The following is a 20,672-nucleotide window of genomic DNA, read 5'->3' as shown; positions in this document are numbered from 1 at the left end:
TGCAATTCCAGGGCTGGCAGCGTGTGAGAGGGGGAGGTGCCGGTGAATGTTTCTGGAAGGAATATTTTCTTGCCTCCCCTGAGGGCTCTCTCTCTCTGAAGCACCCAAATCCTCCTGGTTATACCTGACTGACTTCCTTCCTGAGTTTAACTCAGATGTTTGTCAGTGGCCTTCTAGCTCTGGGCCGCAGCCACCCCTGCCCTCTGGGTGGGAGATCCTGTTTGTCTCAGCATAGGGCTCACCGTGGCTTCTTACCTGCCAGTCAGCTCCGGATTCTGCACTGATCCTGTCTGCCCCTCCTTGGCCTCCAGTGAAGAGGGTTACTCGGTTCCCAGGCACCCTGTGGGGGACTTTCTTGGCTTCCACTTTTTAGTTTTGCTCTAATCAACAGCCACATTCTGTCTGGGATCCCTTTGTCAAAACCCGAGGGACGTTCTGGTGTTTTTCTTTTCCTTGTTAGTGGCAGTGTTGGCAGTGAAATTGGACCTTGGTTCTTGAGTTGGGCAAAGAAACAATTCAGAGCCAAAAACTCAAATTATAAGAGAGTTTATTTAGAAAGTTACAGAGGTAGAAGTGAGCCACGGGGCTGCACAGGCTCAGGAAACAAGTTACAGAAGTAGAAGAAGGGCCTTTGGAGCTTAGGAGAGCGAAAGGCAAAGGCCGTATGCTGGGGGGAGGGGCAAGAGGGGGCAAGCAAAAGGGGCAACGGGGGCTCCTGAGAGGGAGAGCAGCCAGCTGAGCTGGGCCCTTCTGTCTTGAGGGCTTCAAAGGCTGGGAGTTTAGGGGAGGTCTCAGGGGAGGGTCGCAATAGAATATTCACCAGCTTTATGCCCAGGTTACAAAATGAGATTTATTCCCCTGACTTCACCCATCCTTGGGTGTGGTTGGCACAGATGGCACTAATTGGATTTTTTAAAAAACTTATCTTTATTGTTGAAAGTATTACAGATGTCCCCCTTTTCTCCCCATTGACCCCCTCCACCCTGCTCCCGTCCCTTCCCCAAGACTTCACAGCACTATTGTCTATGTCCATAGGTTATGCATATATGCTTATAAATTCTTTGGTTAATCTCTTCCCTCCCCACCCCCTCCCTCTGAGATTTGTCACTCTGTTGCATATGCGTTTCTATTTTGTTCGTTAGATTGCACATATAAGTGAGATCATGTGACACTTGCCTTTCTCTGACTGGCTTATTTCACTCAGCATAATACTCTCCAGGTCCCTCCATACTGTCCCAAAGGGTAAGGGATCCTTCTTCTTTACAGCTGCATAGTATTCCATGGTGTAAATGTACCACAGCTTTTTTTTTTTTTTTTTTTAATATATCTTCATTGATTTCAGAGAGAAGATGGGAGAGGGAGAGAGATAGAAACATCAATGATGAGTCATTGATTGATCACCTCCTACATGCCCCCTCCTGGGGATGGAGCCGGCACCTCTGGCATGTGCCCTGACTAGGGCTCGAACCTCCAGCTCCTCAACTGCTGAGCCAGGCCGCGGGGCAACCACAGCTTTTTATCCATCAGCTACTGATGGGCACTTGGGCTGTTCCCAGGTCTGAGCTATTGTAAACTGCGCTGCTATGAACACAGGGGAGCACGAGCACTTTGTGATTGGTGTTTAGGGATTCTTAGGATAAATCCTAGAAGTGGGGTCACCGGCTCAAATGGCAGCTCCATTTTCATTGTTTGGGGAAATTCTGTACTGCTTTCCACAGTGGCGGCTCCAGTTGCACTCCCACCGGCAGTGTTTATCTGTCTCCCGAGCAGGGTGATCTAAGCTCTTCACCCTCTGGTAGGGGAAGATAACGGTAAACCCCTTACTCTTAACTATCCCTGGTTAGGGAAGATAGGGTTTCCCCACTTCCTAGATGGCTGCAAACTGCTAGGCGGTTAAGGCTGCCTGTCTCCCTAGCCCACCTGTCCTGCTTACCGGCTGGTGGCCCTCCCTCTTGCTGGGGGTATTCAGCGGCGCCCTGCAGGGGCGGCGTGGAGCCCCAGCCTGCTTAGGGCAGCTCACTGTGTCTATTTCTACACCAGTCTTGAGGAAATACTCAGTTTAAAACTCTACCTCCAAATTCCCTATAGGTTTTCCTGACTATCACCTACGCTACGTTTCCCAGCTTTTTTTCTTTCTTTTTAAAAAATTTTTATTTATTGACTTGGGGGGGGTGTTTTCCACTTATTTACGAACTCACCGGTTGCTTCTTGCGTGGCCGCGGGGATCCCACGCCAGCCCTGGGCCTCGGGCGATGCTCTCCCGGTTCCCAGGGACCAACCCGCCCGGTTTCAGCCCCGCCCAGGGGCCCAGGATCCCCCCTACCCACCATGTGTTGGGTCCACGAGGGGCGCCCAGCGTGGAGTCGGGCGCGACGCCCGCCTCAGGGCCCACGACGTCACTGCCCCCGCGGCGCCCTCGGACCGCGGCCAGCGCGAAGGCAGCGTGTGCGGACCGCCTGAAGACCCGAGAAGGCGGCTCTCAGCCGTGCCCGCGGCCCGGTCACCTGGGAAGCCGCCCGGCTCAGCGCTGCGCTCCGCCGGGCGCACCCGGGCTCCCGCGGGGGGCGCCAGGCCCTCCCTCACCTCCCCTCCCGGCCGGGGACGCGCCTCCCGGGGCCTGCGGGGGGCGGGGCTGCGCGGGAGCGGGGAGGGCGGAGCCCGCGTTGGATTTCCTCCCTCGGCTCCGGAACTGCGCGCGGGAGACGCCAGGACTCGGGAGCCGCGGGCGCCGCGGGGCAGGAACGGGGTGGGGCGGGGCTGTGGGCGGGGCCACGGGCCGGCCCAGGCTGTGGGCTGTGGGAGGGGCTGTGGGCGGGCCCGGGCTGGGGCTGTGGGAGGGGCCTGGGCTGGGGGCTGGGGGCGGGGCCTGGGCTGGGGGCTGTGAGGCTGTGGGCGGGGCCTGGGCTGGGGGCTGTGAGGCTGTGGGCGGGCCCGGGCTGTGGGAGGGGCCTGTGCTGTGGGCTGCGGGGCTGGGGGCGGGGCCTGGGCTGGGGGCTGTGGGAGGAGCCTGGGCTGGGGGCTGTGGGCGGGGCCTGGGCTGGGGGCTGTGAAGCTGTGGGCGGGCCCGGGCTGTGGGCGGGGCCTGGGGCGGGGCCGGCGCCGGGGCTGCGCGGAGCGGGCGCCGCCGGGTGAGCCTCGGCCGCCGCACTCCCCGGAGTCGCGAGCCCGGCTCCGCTGGCTGCGCCCCGCCGCCTCCTCCCGCACCCGGCCCGGCGCGGCGGCCGCCGGGGCGATGTGAGCGGGCCGCGGGCGGGCCGCACCGCCGCGATGTGGCTCCGGCCCGAGGAGGTGCTGCTGAAGAACGCCCTGAGGCTGTGGGTGACTCAGAAGAGCAGCCGCTACTTCGTCCTGCAGCGGCGCCGCGGGCACGGCGAGGGGGGCGGCCGCCTCACGGGTAAGGGGCGCGCGGCCGGCGGGCGGGCGGGCGGGCGGCTGCGGCGGCGGCTCCTCGCGAGTCGCGGGGCCGGGCGGCCCTGCGCGGGCCCGTGCCCCTCCGTCCGCGTCTCCCTTGCAGCCCGGTCCAGGCTGTGGCCGAGGGACTTAGGGCTCGTGCGCTTTTCCGGGCGGGCGGGTGCGGTCGCCGCCGGGCCCAGTGACCCCCTGGGGGCCAGAACTGGCTCCGACCCGAAGGAGCAGCGCGGGCTGGAGCGAGACCCGAGGGAACGGGGGCCCCGGGGAGCTGCGCCTGCGGGGGGCGCCCGCCCCGGCCCCGGCCCCGGCCCGGCCCCGGCTGCAGGTGGGGGGCGGCTGCGGCCGGCCGCCCGCGAGGCCGGGGCCGTGGGGGTGTGGGGGTGTGGGCGCGCGGCCGGGACGGTGCCCACCCCGCGCCGCCGGGCCCGCAGACGCCCCCCGGCCTCGGGCGCGAGCCCCGCCGCTCAGCTCCCGGCGCCCCTCTGGCTTCTTTCAAGGAGTGATGGGAAGACAAAACTCAGGCTGGCCAAACTGACGGAGAGCAGAGCACTTGCCCCGAAAGTTACCCAGACGTCCTGGGCAATAAGCATTTGGAAGGTCGTTTTAAAGGTTTTATTGAGTTTACTGGGGTGGCGTTGGCTAATAACGTCGTACAGGGGCCCAGCGTGCAGTCCCACACACACCATCTGAACTCGCGTGTTCGCCGCCGCCCACGCCCCCTCCACCCCTCCCGCCCGCTGCCCTGGAGGTCCCGTCCGCTGTCTGCTACATTCGGGTAAACTGAGGCCAGCTTGCATCGGCTCGCACCCCTGTTTAAACCTCCGGTGGCCGAGCCGTTGATTGGCTCTGTTCAGTGTGTTTAGTGTACCCAGTGGAGTTTCCAGACCTGGAGCCTGAGTCTTAGCCTCCGGATACTGAGGAGAGCAGCCCGGGTCCCTGGGCTCCTTGCCGGCGACGCTGCCCTCTGCTTGTTTGGGGGAGACCCTCCCATGAGTAGTCTGGGAAATGGACCGGATCAGTCGGTGGGCCCTGAGGCAGCAGGACCAAGTGCAAGCGGGGTTACCTTGGGCACTCTAGACTCGGAAGGGTCAAGTGGGTAGATGGACTGGTTAAGGGGGCAGACCTCCGGCATTGGTGGGGTTCTGGGTGGGAGAGTGGTGGGGCAGTTGATGGAACTGGGTGAAAAGGGTGGGGGGTGACCTGTCATCGTGGTCAGTGGTGGGGTGGGGTGGGCAGCAGGTGGGCCTGCTCCGGCAGTTGTGTTAAGCTCTGAGAGAGGGAGTTAGAGTGAGAGGCAGGAGCTATAGAGGCCTGTTGGGCCCCAGCATGGCACCGTGCACTTAATGCCAGAGCTCTTGGGACATGGAGGTTGGTGGCACCCTGTGAAGCTCATCAGACTCAGAGAGACCAGAGGAGGGGATTGTCCATCTCCCACCCCCTTCCCCACAGTGTATCTTAATTTTTGGTGTATTAAGCACAGTACCTGGCCTATAAATGGTGTCCTTTCGTAGAGGGCGAGGACAGGGCTTGAAGATTTGTGAAATAGGAAGACAGAAGGAACGTTTGTCCAGCACGGGCTTGCATTCACTTGGTTCACCATACCCTGCCTGTGCGGGATGCTGGTGCAGCTGCTTTGGGGAAGACTTCAGGTTATTCATCTAGTAGGAGACAGACCCAGACAGGGAGGGCCAAGCCTCAGACAGGTGCGTGATAGAGATTCAGGCTGTTCCCCACCCGGAGAGCCCGGCTCTGTTGTCCAGTCTATCTGTGATGGCCTCAAAGTGAGTCCTCTCATGTTGCATTCCAAAATCAAGTAGGCCTCATGTGGTCATTGTACCTGTGGCTTTGGCTTTATTACAGCCTCCTGTTGACTGTAAAAGGAGGACACTCCTGCACAGCTGGACGCTTTACCTTTGGGAGCCAGGAAGCATAAACACGTAGCGCTGATGTGCCGACTGAGCCTCTGAGCTGTCACATCTACTGATCTTAATGGGGCCACTTTCGAAGCACAGAGGGCAGTCCATGTTGGCAGCAGTTTTCAGATATTTTAGAATTCTAATTTGGCAGAGTTTTAGCAATTTATTTTAAAGGTTTAAAACTGAGTTTATCAGTGAAAATAATGGACACCAATATGATGCAGATTCTGACTAGTTCTAGGTTTTTCTTTGTAGAGAAGCAAGTAGAGATGGTTAAGAGAGGCTGGGAATAAAATGTAAGGGAGCAGTAGTGAAGTATCTCCTTAACTTTAATTGAAATGTTGGATTTGTAACTAGGTAGTAGGAGCTTAAACATATGGGGTCTCCATTGGCATTTAAAGTACTCCGACAAGTTTAAAAATTGCCCACCCTCAGAAAGACAAAGTTTTGTTTCATTGAGGATCATAATTGGTCCCCGTACTTACACACATGCACACGCACACGCACACACGCATTTCCTGTTTATTCATTGTTTCTCTCTACTAAATTGTCTGTTCTGTGAGGGCAGGTACTTTACCTATGATGATGCCTAGTACTGTATATAGTATATTCTTAGTACACATTGTAGGGTGAATAGGTGGATGAATGTGTGCATGAGTGATGGACCCCACTTTTTTCTTAACTGTTGGGTAGAAGTGGAGACCTAGCTTTTCTGATTGAGGCTGAGCTGATTACATGGAACAGGGACACCCCCTCTCTTCTCGGCTTCCTATTTGCCTGGCAGCCTGACTGCTGTGGGAAGCCAGCGGGAGAGGGTGGCAACAGAGGCCTCCTTCCTCCTGTCTCTTTCTCTTTCTGTAACTTCCTCCTTTGAGGGGGAAGGATCTTGGCACCAGCTTCTCAGGTGACCTCTGTTACCACCACCTGAGACCTGTCTGGAGAGGGAAAAACTGGGTTCAGGGCAGTGGTGGGAGGCAGCCAGCCTTTCCTCCAGGTAGCACATGGTGGTGTTTCCAAAGCTCCCTTGATAGAAGTGGTTTTGCTGCCCTGGAAGGGAGGAAAGAGTTAATCTCCAGCCCATGGAAGTGTTTTGTAACAGTTCAGTCAGGTCCTCGAGGACAGAGGGGGAGAAGTTAGCATGTGGGAGGCAGTGGGCAGAGCACAGCATCGCTGCCCTCTCCCTCAGGTTCTCTGAAGCCCCCCGGGTGTGGGGGGTGAGGTGAGCCCTGCCAGCCTAATGGACTAGGCAGAGCTGAAGATGATCCAGAGGCTTGCAGCTTTTAAACAGTTCATTTCCTAGCTGTGAAGGGATAGGATTGTATGATTTTTGACTCCACATTCTGGCAGCATTGGATAAAGGAGGAATTTATTTAAAGTGCAACTGGTAAGTTTGATACTATTTTTGGCCCAAATTTTCCCTCTCTTATTTAAAACGTGAGTGAACTGTATTAAAAGTAGCCCTGCTCCTAGTAGAGCAGCTCCTTCGCCTCTGCTCGTCAGCACAGAGCCTCCAGTGTCAGGCTCTTTCCCTCCCAGGACCTTACCTGTGCCCGCTCTGCCTGGGGGGCCTCACCTCCCCATCCTCGCCTACTTTTCCTGTACCGTCACTCATCACCATTGATCACTCTGTCACTTTGTCTGTTTCAAGCCAGCCAGCACTCGAACTTGAGCAGGGAGGTCCCAGTCTGTCCCTCAGCACTGCCTCAGTCCCGAGCAGTTTCTGTCACTTTTGATAAATGTGACCTGGATGTCCACGTAGAATTGATAGATGTGAGCCTTTGCGGTTGAGAAATGTTTTGCCTTGTCTTGGAAATAGAAATTATGCAGAAAACAGCAATAAGCAACCTTAGAGCACTGCAGTTTCCCACGCCAGCCCTGCCCCGCCCTGCCCTGCCCCACGTGCTTGTAGGGACTAGTGGTAGTTTGTCAGCAGAGGCAGCCCAGCCTGGTGGTTAGAGCCCCCCCTTGGTACCTTTATGTAATTGGTCCCATACAGACCTCGAAGGATTTCCCAGGACATCAGCCGGCTAATGCAGCTGTATGAACCTCAGTCACTAATATCCTCGAACATCTGGTGGGTCTGTTATTCCACCAGATTTTATGATTTGCTTCCTTTTTTTGACTTTAAAAAATAGGAAAGAAAAATCAGCAACAAAATAAACAGCCCCTAAAAAGATCTTAGGAAAAGGTACTGTATTTTGTGATTGGTTTTATTCTGAATAGATAAATAGTTACTAATAGAGAATGGACGTTGAAAAATAATGAATAGGATGGTAGTTTGCCAGAAAAGTTTAAATATGAAATCTTTTATGTGTGAAGGAGTATATCATGTAAATGTGAACAATAGATAATAAAATGAACATCACATACCCAGCACTTGTTACAAAAACTAGAGAGACCTCTTGTGTGTTTTCCTCCCTCCCTGTGGGCCCTGCTCTCCCTGTGTTAATATTCCCTTGCTTTTATTTGTAGTTTTAACATCTTTCTATGTATCCCTACAATGCATTGTTTAGTTGCGTATGCTTTTATAACTTCATACAAGGAGAATCATACTTGATGTATTTTTCTGAAGCTTGTTTTTCCACCACCCCAGTTATATTTTGTGTGTGTGTGCGCATGCTCGTGCTTGCATACACAGCCCTCCCTCAGTATCCGTGGAGGATTTGTCTCCTGTGGCCACCAAAATCCACGGATGCTCAAAGTCCCTTACAAATGGTGTAGTATTTGCATATAACCTACACACATTCTCCTATATGCTTCTATTATTAAACAGTGAAATAAATGTGAGCTGTACATACATTTAAGAAAGATTAATAAAAACAAGCAAAGTCATTCTTTTCCAGCCGGCTGATTCCAGTTCAGGGTCATGGTGGCCAGAGCCTTTCCCAGCAGTTCAGGACTCCAGGCGGGACCCACCCTAGGCAGGACACCTTTCCATCTCAGGGCCACTTACAGCCACACTCAGACTGGGACCACGTAGACATGTCAGTTCACCTCACGTGCCCGTCTTTGAGGTGTGGGAGGAACCTGGAGTCCCCGGAGAAAGCCCACATAGCCATGGGGAGAGCACACACCTCACACTGACAGCGCCCTTGGCTGGGAATCAGTGTTTTTTCTTATTAGTGTTATAATGAAATAATGCTGAATGTAACAACCATTATTTGAGGATGGGCTGTATTTATATATTCATTCTCCTGTTAGTGGGTATTTGGGTTTCTAGTTGTTGTTTTGCTGTTTTAAATAATACTGCTCTGAGCATTCTTGTGTAATGTTAACACGTGTAGAAGGTTCTCTAGAGGAAATTCCTAGGAGTGAGCTTGTTGGGTGTATCAGCCAAGATGGGCTAGGCTGTGCTGCAGTAACAGTCCCTCTCAACACCTTAGTGGACCCACAGTTGATTTCTCCCCCATGCTGAGCATCTGCAGGTACCTCTTCTCACTGCCGCACTCCCAGGCGGGCTGATGCAGCTCCGTTCCTAATGTGTCCGTGGTCACTGTGATGAGGGGAAGCAATCTGGCAGATCTCATGCTGGCTCTGGGAGCTTCCACCTGGAGCGACACCTGTTCTTTTTACCCATAGTATGTTGGCCAGAGCAAGTCACATGGTCTGTGCAACCTCAGAGACCTGGGGACGTGCCATTCCACTGTGTGTCTGGAAGGAGAGGGGAACCAGGACATTTGTGAGGGGGCCCAGTGGCGGGTCTAGGAATGTGCATTCCAGCTTTTCTGGATCATTCTAAATCGCTTTCCAGAGTAATTGTGCTAGTTTACACACTGCTAGCAGCAGTGTGGAAAAATTCCCACAGTGGCACATCCTCACCAGTACTTGGCATGTCAGAGATGTTACTTTTCATCCTGGTGGGTGTTCAAATAGTGTCTCAGAACCACTGAGATGCTGTTTCCCTTTATAGCTCATAGGGGTGAGCATCTTTTTATGTGCTTCTTAGGTATTTGTTTTGTCTTTTGAGAAACATTTGTCTTTTGCCCATTTTTTCCATTGGAGCTGTGTGCACACGTGTGTTTATGTGTTCAATTATATATATTAAAATTCTCCCTCTATGACTTCGCTTTTTATTTCTGAAGAACCAACATTCTTAATTTTCATGCAGTCAAATGTACCAATCTTTCTCCTTACAAGTTTGTGCTTTTTTGTTACTTGTTTAAGGAAAATTCTTAGAAGGGAGTCTTCAGGGTGCTGGCAAAGGGAGATCCTGAGACGTAGCTGAGGAACCCTCAGGCCAGATTGAACAACCCCTAAGAGGAGAGAAATTGATTGAACACCCATGTCCTGGCACAGGCTGAAGGAAGAGCTGCAGGCTAGGGGGAATGTGTGGATAAATTACTGATACATAGAAGGCTTACCAAGTGCAAAGTCTGAGGACAGTAGTTAATACCAGGGAAAAGAAAAAGTTGTGTAGATTAGGAAAAGTTTCATAGTTTTACTATAAAATTCAACTCTCAATAACGCTTACCTACTTATAATGTAAATTCTGACTAATGATCTAACTGAAATTGTTGCCTGTGTGAGATGTGACTGATGAGTCCTGGTGGATGAAAGAGGTAAAGCCTCCAGTTCTAATGCCTAAGTTAAAACCTCTGAAAGCAGTAATATAGACATGTTCTTTAGGGGTGTAAAATACAGAAAGAGTCAGTTAAGAACTGGAAGTGGTTGCCCTCGGGAACTGGGAAGTGGGAGTGGGGAGGGGTGGAGGACCTGTTTGGTTTCTCATGAGCTTTGTAGCTTCTTTATATGCACATTTAACTTTGATAAAACAAATACACGGAATCTAAAATTTGGGAGAACTTGGCCCTTTTTTGGTTACCAGCTGTGTGAGGGTGAAGGGGGTCAGGAGAGGCATTGAAGCAAAGTTGAGTTGTTGCCTCCTCGACCAGCCGTCTTTTAGATATTTGTCCTTTCAATAAACTATATTTAGCCTTCAAAATGTCTAGCATGTGTGGGTGTGTCAGTTCACAGAGGCTTAAAAGCTATTTTCAGAAATGCATCTGATCTAGTTAAGTACTTTTATTTGAAATTAAGAGATATCTATTCTGGACTTTTTTTTTTTCCTCTCTAGGGAGGCAGTCAGTTTAGAGTTACAAGGGTGTATGACTTTTGTCTCTCCCCGAGCTTCAGAGATTTGGTTCTGTGACTGTAACCCATTCCTCCTCGGGTCTGTTTCTTACCCTGTAAAACAGTAATAACAAAAAACAGTTTTTGCTTTATGGAAGCATTTATACTTCAAACTGTAATATTTTCCATATACATTGGCAAATTCCATTTAATTATTTGTATTTAAAAAGAAGAAAAAGCCAAGAGAACATTTCAGTAAGTCAGAAGCGCCAGTCTCGGGCACTCATGGACTTGCCCGTCTAGCGCAGTGCACTGAGGGTGCGTTAAACCAGAAAATGCAGGGTTGTGGATGGGGGTGAGTGCAGGGGTGTGTGAGGGAATGGCAGGGAAACTCATTTAGGTTGGAGTGTCAGCATTTTTTGAGGACCTGTGATCAGCTGAGACCTGCAGGGAGTGTGGGAGACTGCTGTTTGTTAGCTGGGTGGAAAGTAGAGAAAGAGCCTTCTGAACAGGGGAAACAGCATGTGCAAAAAGCCCTGTGGCCTCTGGGAGCCTGTTTTGGACAAGTTAGTTTGCTGTGCCTGTAAGCTGCCTAGTAAGGCCTGCAGAGGAAGGAACCCCACTGGGGACCGAGGAGTGATTGGGGGACAGGAGGAAGTCAGAAAGTATCTTCCCAGAAGCCAAGAGAAAAGTGTATTCAAGAAGGAGGGAGGGAAGCGGGCCCAACTCTGCAGTGCAGAATGGGAAAGGCTGGCAGGACACTGGCAGCCTCAGCAAGAGCAGTGCCGTGTGGTGCAGGTCCATGTGGTGCAGGAGTGGGGAGGGGGCTGGAGACTGGATGGGTGGAGAGGAAGTGGATAGCATGTGAGGGCAGCTCTGTGGAGGTGGGGTTTGGTTGTTTTTTGTTGTTGTTACAAATTCATTATTTATCAGCTGAGTATCTGTTGAATGCTGGCATACACGCGGTGTGGACTTGGGGAAGAGCTGCTGAGCCTTGAGATGGGCAATGCATAGGATTTGAATAGGCCAAGGAAGTAGGTAAGGCATCCAGGTGAGGGGGACCTCAGGAGCATTTCCCAAGGAATTTTGCTTTTGGAAATGAGGTTAAGTACTCAGTACTGGATAAAGTTGCCTCAAAGAATCTGTAACTGACCACCAAAAGAATTAACTAATTTAGGTGGAACCCAAGGATGTTGGCTCAGCACTGGGCAGTGATTATTTCACCTGACAGAGGACATTCTTTGAGGAGACCATGGCAACTGAAACATTGGGTAATGTTACTGGCTTGGCATTTGGTGTCACCTTGTACCACACTGTGGGATGCCCCTTCTACCGTCTAGTCTGGCTAACTGCTGGTGAGAATCTGATCTGGCCTCACTGTGTGTTATTTATGATCAGACTTCATTTCTCAATTTTATAAATGTATATAGTATTTTGTTATAAATGATGTTATCAGGATTAAGAAAATAAAACTTATTCCAGTAAATTATAAAGGTTGACCAGGAAGTTCAACTATCCTGAATTACTGAGTCCATTTAACAGGGTTTTAAGTAAATGTATGGTTCAGAGATTAGGATGTAGGGATATGTTACTATGGAAATATAGTCACATTACTAAGATGGGATTAGCCTGGTGGTGTAAGTTTGGAAGGAACTTCTGGGGGTTCTCACCTGAGAAGCAGTATCTGCACGACAGAACCCCTTTTGAAAGGTAGAAACAGCTGCACTCCACCTTAGATAGAGATTTGGGTATTTACCTACTATGGGAGTGTAGAGAGCTAGAGTAGGGTCTGAGTGTCTGTTACATTGCTGTTATAATGAAAGAATAATTTGTGAAATGGAAGCAGGGCATTTAAGATTGATTTCAGAATATATAGCTCATGATCTTCTCTGTCAGTGATCAATCACAGCAAAGATTTGGCTACAGAGACTAGAGTATAGTCAGCTTACTGTCCCTGTCCCAAACTTTGTGTGTGCGCACATGTAGGCACACCTGTGCCTGTGTGTTTTTGGTTTAACTTGTAGCTTCTCTTAGCATTTTTTAGATAAAGGACACTTGATTTGAGGTTTGGACACTCATTCAGGTCTCAAAGTAGACACTGATTAATCCCAATATAATGGAGATACCTCTTAACGTGGGGATTAGGTTCCAAAATCAACGTGAAGGGCAAAAACTGCTTGAGGTAAAAATTACCCTCAAAATCATCAGGTGGCCTGTCTTGGTAATCTGCTCATGTTACCAGAATTCCTGGGAAGTGGGGACTTCTGGGGAGCAGCAAGGTTCTAGTTCCCAAGAGCACGCTCCAGGGCCTGTGCCCCTTGAGTGGTGGGCAGTCCATGTGCATTGCTTCCCTCTGTGCTTTGGCCAGTGCATATTGTTGAACTGATAAATTAACATGAGATGGGCATCTACTGTACCACCTCCTGCTGGTTGACGTGAAGTACCTGAACCGCTTCACAGTAGTAATTTGGAAACTACTAGCAGATGGGGGGTGGTGGTGGTAGTGGTTGTTAGAGCTACAGTTCTGTCTACTGCTCAGGCGGCTTGCAGTGAAAAGGGCTGCATTAAGTGAGTGTTGTTTGTCTTTCAGCCTTTTGCTTGTCTTCATTTATCCAAATAAAACACTTAAATTTGGAGAGCCTCTTGTGGACCTGGAATGTTTTCCTTGGTAAGATGTGTCTCCCACTATAAAAGCTGCTTTTTCCATGTTTGATTTTGACTTTCTAAACCACCAGGAATGCCAGATTTGAGCATTCTATGTTAATAGCCAATAGTTAAGGTAGAATCATATAATAGTAAATGTATATTTTCTTTGAATTGAAATTTATAGAAACCCCAGCTGTTGGCAGAGCCAGAGATCTCATTGCATAGTTGGTGCCTGAAATCTTAGTAAGATTCAAGACCTGAATCCCTGTAGATAAGCATCAGTTTTTACCAGAAAGATCGTTAGAAAGTCTGTGTGCGTGTGTGGGAGGGTAGAGGGAGAGAGAATCTCAGAGAGAGACTTGCATGGCTGATGTACTCGCACAGAAAGAGATCACAATCTCAGAAGCTTTGGGAATCTAATATGCTATGTGTATAATACTGCTCTATGCATTCCTAAAAGGTCTTATTTAGAATTAGAATTATATAAGTTAGAAAATCTTCCCATTACTTACAGTGCCAAGGAGATGTACATTTTAAGTACAGAGCAAATTATTACAATTTATAGAAAAATCTATAAATTTAAATAAAATAATAGTATTTCAGATGTAAGAATATTTTTATTATGAAATAAAAATAATTTGGTTGATCAAAGCTGTCAAAAACAAAAAAAGTGGGGATGGGAACTTTTGTCTTCAAGATGTCAGTCAAAAGACAAAGAAAGGCTGTGGGTTAAAGGAAACCAAAGAGACATAACTAAACATACACCCAGCCCTAGAATGGATCCTGTGCTAGAGGGGAAAATGCTATAAAAGCCATTTGTTATTGAGTTGAATGAAAAACTGGAATACAAATGGCAGATGAAAATTCCACGTGTGTTAAATATAGTGACGTTGATAACTGTGCCATTGCTGTTTAAGAGACTATTCCTGTCCATGGGCATAGGCCTCTCAGATGACTCAGAAAAAAATGTGTGTGTGTAATTATATCATTTATCATGTTACATTATATCATATCAAGAGAAAGCAAATGGTAGGAAATGGGGTACGTTGTTAACTATAGGTATATCTGTTTTTATTTATTTTTTGAGAGAAGAAGGAAGGGGGAGAGAGACAGAGAGAAAGAAGCATTGATGTGAGAGGGAAACATCGATTGGTTGCCACCTCTCTGCGCCCGACCCAGAGATCCAGCCCAATACCTGGGCATGTGCCCTGACCGGGAATTGAACCTGCCACCTTTAATTCTTAAAACATTTTTTATGCTTGACGTTATTTTCAAATAAGAAGTTGAATCCACACACACTTGTCCATATTGATAGAGGTATTTTTTGGCCCGAGACAATAAAACAAAATATACTTATAACTTTAATCCTCATTTGAGGATATGTTTTTTTTATTTTAGAGAGAGTAGGGGGAGGAGAGAGAGAGAGAGAGAGAGAGGAAGAAAGAAACATTGATGTGAGAGGGACACTTTGATGGGTTGCCTCCTGCACACGCCCATTGGGGCCAGGGATTGAGTCTGCAACTGAGGTACGTGCCCTTGACCCAGAGCCTAACCTGAGACCCTTTGGTCCACAGGTTGATGCTCTAACCACTGAGCAACACCAGCCAGGACTCTTTTCTTTTTTATGGTGAGTAATATTCCATTGTATAAAGAAGATGTACCACATATTCTTTATCCAACTGTGTATTGATGGGCACTTAGGTTGCTTCCATATCTTGGCTATTGTAAATAACGGCACATAAACATAGGGGTGCATATATCTTTTCCAATTAGTGTTTTGGATTTCTTTGGAAAAATACCCCAAAATGGAATTGTTGTGTCATAGAATTTTTGTTCGATAGAACTGAAATTGTTCTATTTTTAATTTTTTGAGGAACCTCCATACTGTTTTTCGTAGTGGCTGCACTGCCATCCCACCAACAGTGCATGAGGGTTCCCTTTTCTTCAAATTCTCACCAACACTTGTTGTTTGTTGATTTAGTCTGACAGGTGTGAGGTAATAATTCATTGTGGTTTTAATTTTCATTTCTCTGATGACTAGTGACATAGAGCATCTTTTCATGTCTCTTGGCCATCTGTTTGTCTTTTTTAGAGAAATGTCTATTCAGGGCCTCTGCCCATTTTATAATTGGATTGTAACCCAGTTTTTAAAGAGTTGAGGTTTCTTGGGGTCCCAGTTGCCAATCTGTAGGACAGGCAATGTATATAGGTTTCTCCACCACCCCCAAGCTGGAAGCGACACTGACATAGTGCTTTTCAATACCATGTGTACATGTTATGTGTTAGGTTATGCCTTGATTGTGGACGCTAAACATTTAGTTTTAAGAGAATGAAGATTTTGGAAAAGAAGTTCCTTCAACAGCTACAATAAAACCTCGATATAACAACTAATTTGGGCGAGGAGGTGTCCGTTAAAGCTGAAAGTCCATTATATAATAAATTAGGTTTTCCAAATGCATATGTGAAAAAATTGACAAACTAGTTAGTTTACCTGTTTTTACTTATTACTTATTGTGTCATTAAAATTAAGTGTGTATGCCCTGGCTGGTTTGGCTTAGTGATTAGAGTGTCGGCCTGTGGACTGAAGGGTCTCTCTCTGTCCCTCTCTCCCACTCTCTCTGAAAAGCAATGGAAAAAATATCCTCGGGTGAGGGTTAAAAAAAAAAGTTAATTTCACAGAAAAGTTTTCAGTAGGTATTACAGTAATTTTAACTTTATACTGAATAGGTCTAGTAAACGCATGCATTCATCTGTCACCCGGTGACGTGGCTGGGCTTAGCGTAGTCACTCCACGACAACACACTGCTTGCAATGTGGTGTGACCACGTGCTGATCATGCGCCAAACATTGTTTTGAGTGGTGACTCTTGGATTTAAATATGTAGGCTGTAGTTGTAGATTTGTAATATTTATTTATATTGGCAAAATTACTATATTGTTTTTTCCAACAAGTTTGCTAAAATTTGTTAAAAATAACAGTGAATTAATAACAAAAAAAACCCTGTTAATTTAATTATAAGCAAAGCTTGGTTAAAAGCATTTCAAAATTAGCAGGGTGTTAATTTTCATATATGACATACGGACTGGAAATTTTGTCTGTTAACTCTGAAGTCCCTTAAATCAAGGTCTGCAAAATCGAGGGTTGGCTTTATTTCCTGTGCGCTTCCGTGCGCCTCGCTCTCATCTGGGCTTGAACAAAACAAAGTCCTGCCCTCATGGTATCTCCGCTATTCCAGGAATTACTCTGGAGCAACTAGTAATTTCCTACTCTAGTAATTTAATTCCTCTGATATTTTATCCAGAGCAACTCTACTAATTACTTAAAACACCTTACTGACCGGCTCTTTTGAGCTAGAACTTGCCGGTGCTGCCGGCTACTTTCCCACACTTGAATGCTCGTGACCAGTCTTCAACATTCAGACATGGAAACACATGTATATTTGTCACTGGTCAGCAAGGTGTTAGCTTTAGTAATCTCTACTCTAGCAATTACCTACTTATTCTAGTGATTAAAACTGGAATTTTCAAGTGTGTGCTGCAAATCCCCTTGAAGACTGAAGCTTGGGTGTCATTTTAAACTTAATTAAAACGTTTTGTGTTGTTTTAAACCACACTTCAAGAAGTTGGCTTTTGTAGTCTAGCCCTGAAAAATGGAAATATTGCCCGGCTGGCGTGGCTCGGTGGTTGAGGGCTGAACTATGAACCAGGAGGTCACGGTTTGATTCCTGGTCAGGGCACATGCCTGGGTTGTGGAATCGATCCCCCCAGTCAGGGGCGTGCACGAGGGAGCCAATCGATAAGTCTCTCATCGTTGATGTTTCTCTCTCTCCCTTCCTCTCTCTGAAATCAATAAAAACATGTTAAAAAAACACACCAAAAAACCCCCAGACAAACCCAGAAATATTTAGTCAAGGAAGGTAGGGCCTTTGCACCACTTCTCTTAGGTGTGTGGCTGCTTTAGGCACACCACCTGCAAGCGCTGCTGCGGGGCAGAGCCCCTGTGATGCAGCGTGGCCTGGGCTCGGAGGCTCTGCGGGCCTGGGTGGGCGCCTGGCTTCGGCTCTGCACACTGCCAGGTGCCGGCGCGGCCCCCCCTTCCCGCTCCTGCAGCGGCTCAGCTGCCTTCTGCAGGTGGCTGCAGTGAAGTGGACTTATGTTCTTATTCAAAAATCACCCAGCAGCTGTGGGTTCGTCTTCTGGTCACGAGATGGTTCCTGTCTCACGGCTGGGACTCGGCTGTCCCATCTCTGAGGGGCAGGGCAGGGCAGGGCCAGTGTCAGAGCTGAGATTTTGGAGACCACCAGCCATATTCCTTCATTTACAGATGTGGAGCCCAACTGATGGAGGCAGCTATGCTCCCATTCCGTTTCCATTTGACTAGAGAGAGAAGCGAGTCGTGGCACAGGAGTTCCGTGGCTGCCTCCCCCAGCCCAGCCGCGCTCCTCCGGACCTGCTCCCCTCCTCTTGTGCTGGGCTGGCTCTGATGAGACCCTTCTTTTGTTTTTTAAAAAATGGTGGTAAAATATACATGACATGAAACTTGCCATTTTAAGCATTTTAAAGTATACAGTTCAGTGGCATTAAACACATTCCCAGTGCTTTGCAGTCACCTTCACCGTGTGGCTCCAGACTTTTTTTATCTCCCCAAACTGAAGCTCTGTACCCACTAAGCACCAACTGCAGGTTCTCCGCAGCCCACTCCCCACCCTCCCCTGCCCCTGGCGACCCCCCCTTTCCGTCTATGAATTTGACTACTCTAGTCTCTTATATAAGTGGATTCACACAGCATTTGTCCTTTTGTTACTGGCTCACGTCATTTAGCACGGTGGTCTCAAGGCTCATGCATGTTGTTGCATGTGTCAGAATCTCCTTTTCTTTGAAGGCTGAATAACATTTCTTTGCATATGGAGACAACCTTTTGCTTACATTCATCCCCTGAGGGGCACTGAGTTGCTGCTACCTTTTGGCTACTGTGAACATGGGTGTGCAGATATCTCTTCAAGCCTCGGCTTTGCGCTCTTCTGGATACATACTCAGAAGGGAAAAGTGGGGCCATATGGCACCTCTGTATTTAATTTTTGAGGAGCCCCGTGACTTTTACATATGGTTCTCATCTCTCCTGGCCTCTGTGGCTCCACTTGGCCAGGACGACACTCAGTTTGCTGGGCTGTAGCCCGGCCCTGGGTCCCCGGCTTCCTGTACAACCTCAGCCTGGCTCTGAAGACCCTCACTTTTCCTCCCATTAAGGCTGAGTGGAGAACTGAAAAGAACAGGCCTTTTTAGAGGGGCATCGCAACGCATTAAAAGAAAACAGTAGAAAAATTAGAATTGACTTGGAGGCATTTTCAGGTTTGCTGTTGTTCCCTCTTTGGACGTCATGTGCTTTGTTTCTCATAACTGCGGCAGGGAGTGGAATGCTTGAAGGTGACCGGCCTTGGCGGATTTTCTAACATGTTCTCAATTACATCTGTATGTAATTTCTTTAAGTGTTGTTGGGGAAAATAATAGGACTGTTAGGAGGCAGAGAAGTAGAGAAATCTTGTTCTCATTCCTTGTATGACCTTGGCCTTAGTTTCCTCTCCTGTAAATGCAACTACCTACCTAATGAATACAGAGGGTTAGGACTGTAGTAGTAACTGGGAGAAAATGGATCTGAAGTACCTGGCACGGAGCTTGACAGCCTCTGTGCTGGGGCGATGTTAGTCTGTCCTTCCTTACTGGTTACCGTAAAATAATTGGAAGTTGTTTGTGAGGGTGTGTGATGGTCCTCAACTTTTGGGTGGAACAGCAGCCCTGGAAAGAGCTTGGAGCAGGACTCGGGCTGGGTTTCGGTCTCACATGATGCAGTTAACTCCCGGTGCGGAGTGGCCCCTGAGCCATCCACCCAACTTCCTCGAGGCTGAGATTTATCACCTGCAAATGAAGAGGCCGGACCCTCCCATTTCTGTGTTCCACTTATTTACACATTCATTGGTTGCTTGTATGTGTCCTGACCGGGGACTGAACCGCAACCTTCGTGTGTGGGGACGACACTCTAACCAACTGAGCTTCTCGGTCAGGGCGCTAGACTCCTTTAAAAAAAATTATGATATAATAAACATATAACATGATATAAGTTCAAGGTGTACAACATAACGATTTGATATTTATTTATATTGCAAAATGATCACCGCAGTAAGTCTAGTTAACATCCATCACCACACGTAGTTACAGATTTTTCCTTGTGATGAGAACTTTTAAGATTTACTTTCTTAGCAACTTTCATAATTACAATAGAGTATTATTGACTATAGTCATCATACTGTACATGAAATCCCCAGGACTTTTTTATTTTATAACTGGAAGTTTGTACTTTCTGACCCCCTTCACCCGTTTGGTCCCCACTCCCCGCCTAGTTGTCCTCTGACTGTAGACCTTTCCTTTTCTACAAGCTCAAGTTTATTTTCTAAGGTGGTGGGCTCATCTCAGCGGTGTGTGAGGTGAGTTGAGAATTTCTGGCATTTCAGGATCTGCTTCTTCAGGGCGAGGTCGTTCAGGATTTCCTGTTACTATCTCGGGGGCTGGGTCTCTGCCCCAGCCAAGAATTCAGACACCCCTGAGGAATAGACACGTAAGCCCTGTGTCCCTGGGGCCGGCGCCCCGAGCGTGGGAACTGGAGAGTCTTTCCGACCTGGGAGAGGAGAGAGAGAGGAGGTACAGGAGCTGTGGACATCATTCCTGCCTGCTCGGGAATAGGGTGACGCTGTCCTTAATGAATCGGATGGGGAGCTCTCCGGCTCTGCCCCCCTCGAGACCTGGCCATTGTGTACAATTGACCTTGTCTGTGTTTATTACTTATAATTACCAGTCTTCATTTGTTAAAATTTACTTATTGATTTCAGAGAGAGAGAAAAGGAGTGGGGAGAGAAACATCAATTTGTTGTTCCACTTATTTACACATTCATTGGTTGCTTCTTGTATGTGCCCTGACCGGGGATTGCACCCCCAACCTTGGGGTATTGGGGTGATGTTCTAACCAACTGAGCTACCTGGCTGGGGCTCAGTTTTCATTTTCTCTAAGAAAGAACTGCCAGCATATAATGCCTTTTTCCTCCAATCTTCCTATTAAAACCCAAAACAAACCCACAAAGCATTGATTGCTTATTAGCTCTGCAGCAGTAATAGTGTTTTTGCATCTTGTATTGTACTTCTTAGGGTGCTTTCATCAACTTTTCCGTATGTAATCTGCACATAGATGCTTGTCCAGGCCACTGAGCTTTGTGTGGTCACGTGTCTTGCCAGCAGTTGGGAGCAGAGCCTGGCACTCTGTCTTTCCTTTCCATAAAGTTTGTCAGTCGGCAGCACTCAGCAGTATTCATGGGAAGTCTGGGTGCGCACAGCGGAGATGCTTGTGGTAGAGAGTTCTTACCCTGAAGGCGTTGTGACCCATAGGGTCTTAAGGAGAAGATGATGGAGTTCACGTTTGTTACCTGCAACTTATTAATTAATGCCAGTAATCACGTTTGATGGATGAAGGAAGAGCTGTGAGTTCAAATGAGATATGGACATGTCTCTGAATTTAAAGTGTGCGTATTGGTCACCTTCCCTGACTCGTTTAGACAGTGTTTCGGTGCCCCCAGATCTGGCACTG

The 20,672-nt window shown here is 48.4% G+C and overlaps 1 protein-coding gene across 3 annotated transcripts in view; it reads left to right on the top strand.

Annotated features, from left to right (window-relative positions):
- Positions 1-3,229: 3,229 nt before the first annotated feature.
- The window catches only part of TBC1D8 (TBC1 domain family member 8), a 107,629-nt gene continuing 90,186 nt past the window's right edge, over positions 3,230-20,672 (top strand). For all 3 annotated transcript variants that reach the window (XM_087823732.1, XM_087823731.1, XM_087823730.1), the window contains exon 1: positions 3,230-3,394. In XM_087823732.1, the coding sequence (XP_087679858.1) occupies positions 3,268-3,394 (127 nt within the window). In that variant the 5' untranslated portion in view covers positions 3,230-3,267. The remainder of the gene's footprint in view (positions 3,395-20,672) is intronic.

Source organism: Miniopterus natalensis, chromosome 13 (genome assembly GCF_054644295.1).
Source record: "Miniopterus natalensis isolate mMinNat1 chromosome 13, mMinNat1.hap1, whole genome shotgun sequence".
Lineage (NCBI taxonomy): Eukaryota > Metazoa > Chordata > Mammalia > Chiroptera > Miniopteridae > Miniopterus > Miniopterus natalensis.
This window is presented reverse-complemented; position numbering and strand designations above follow the sequence as displayed.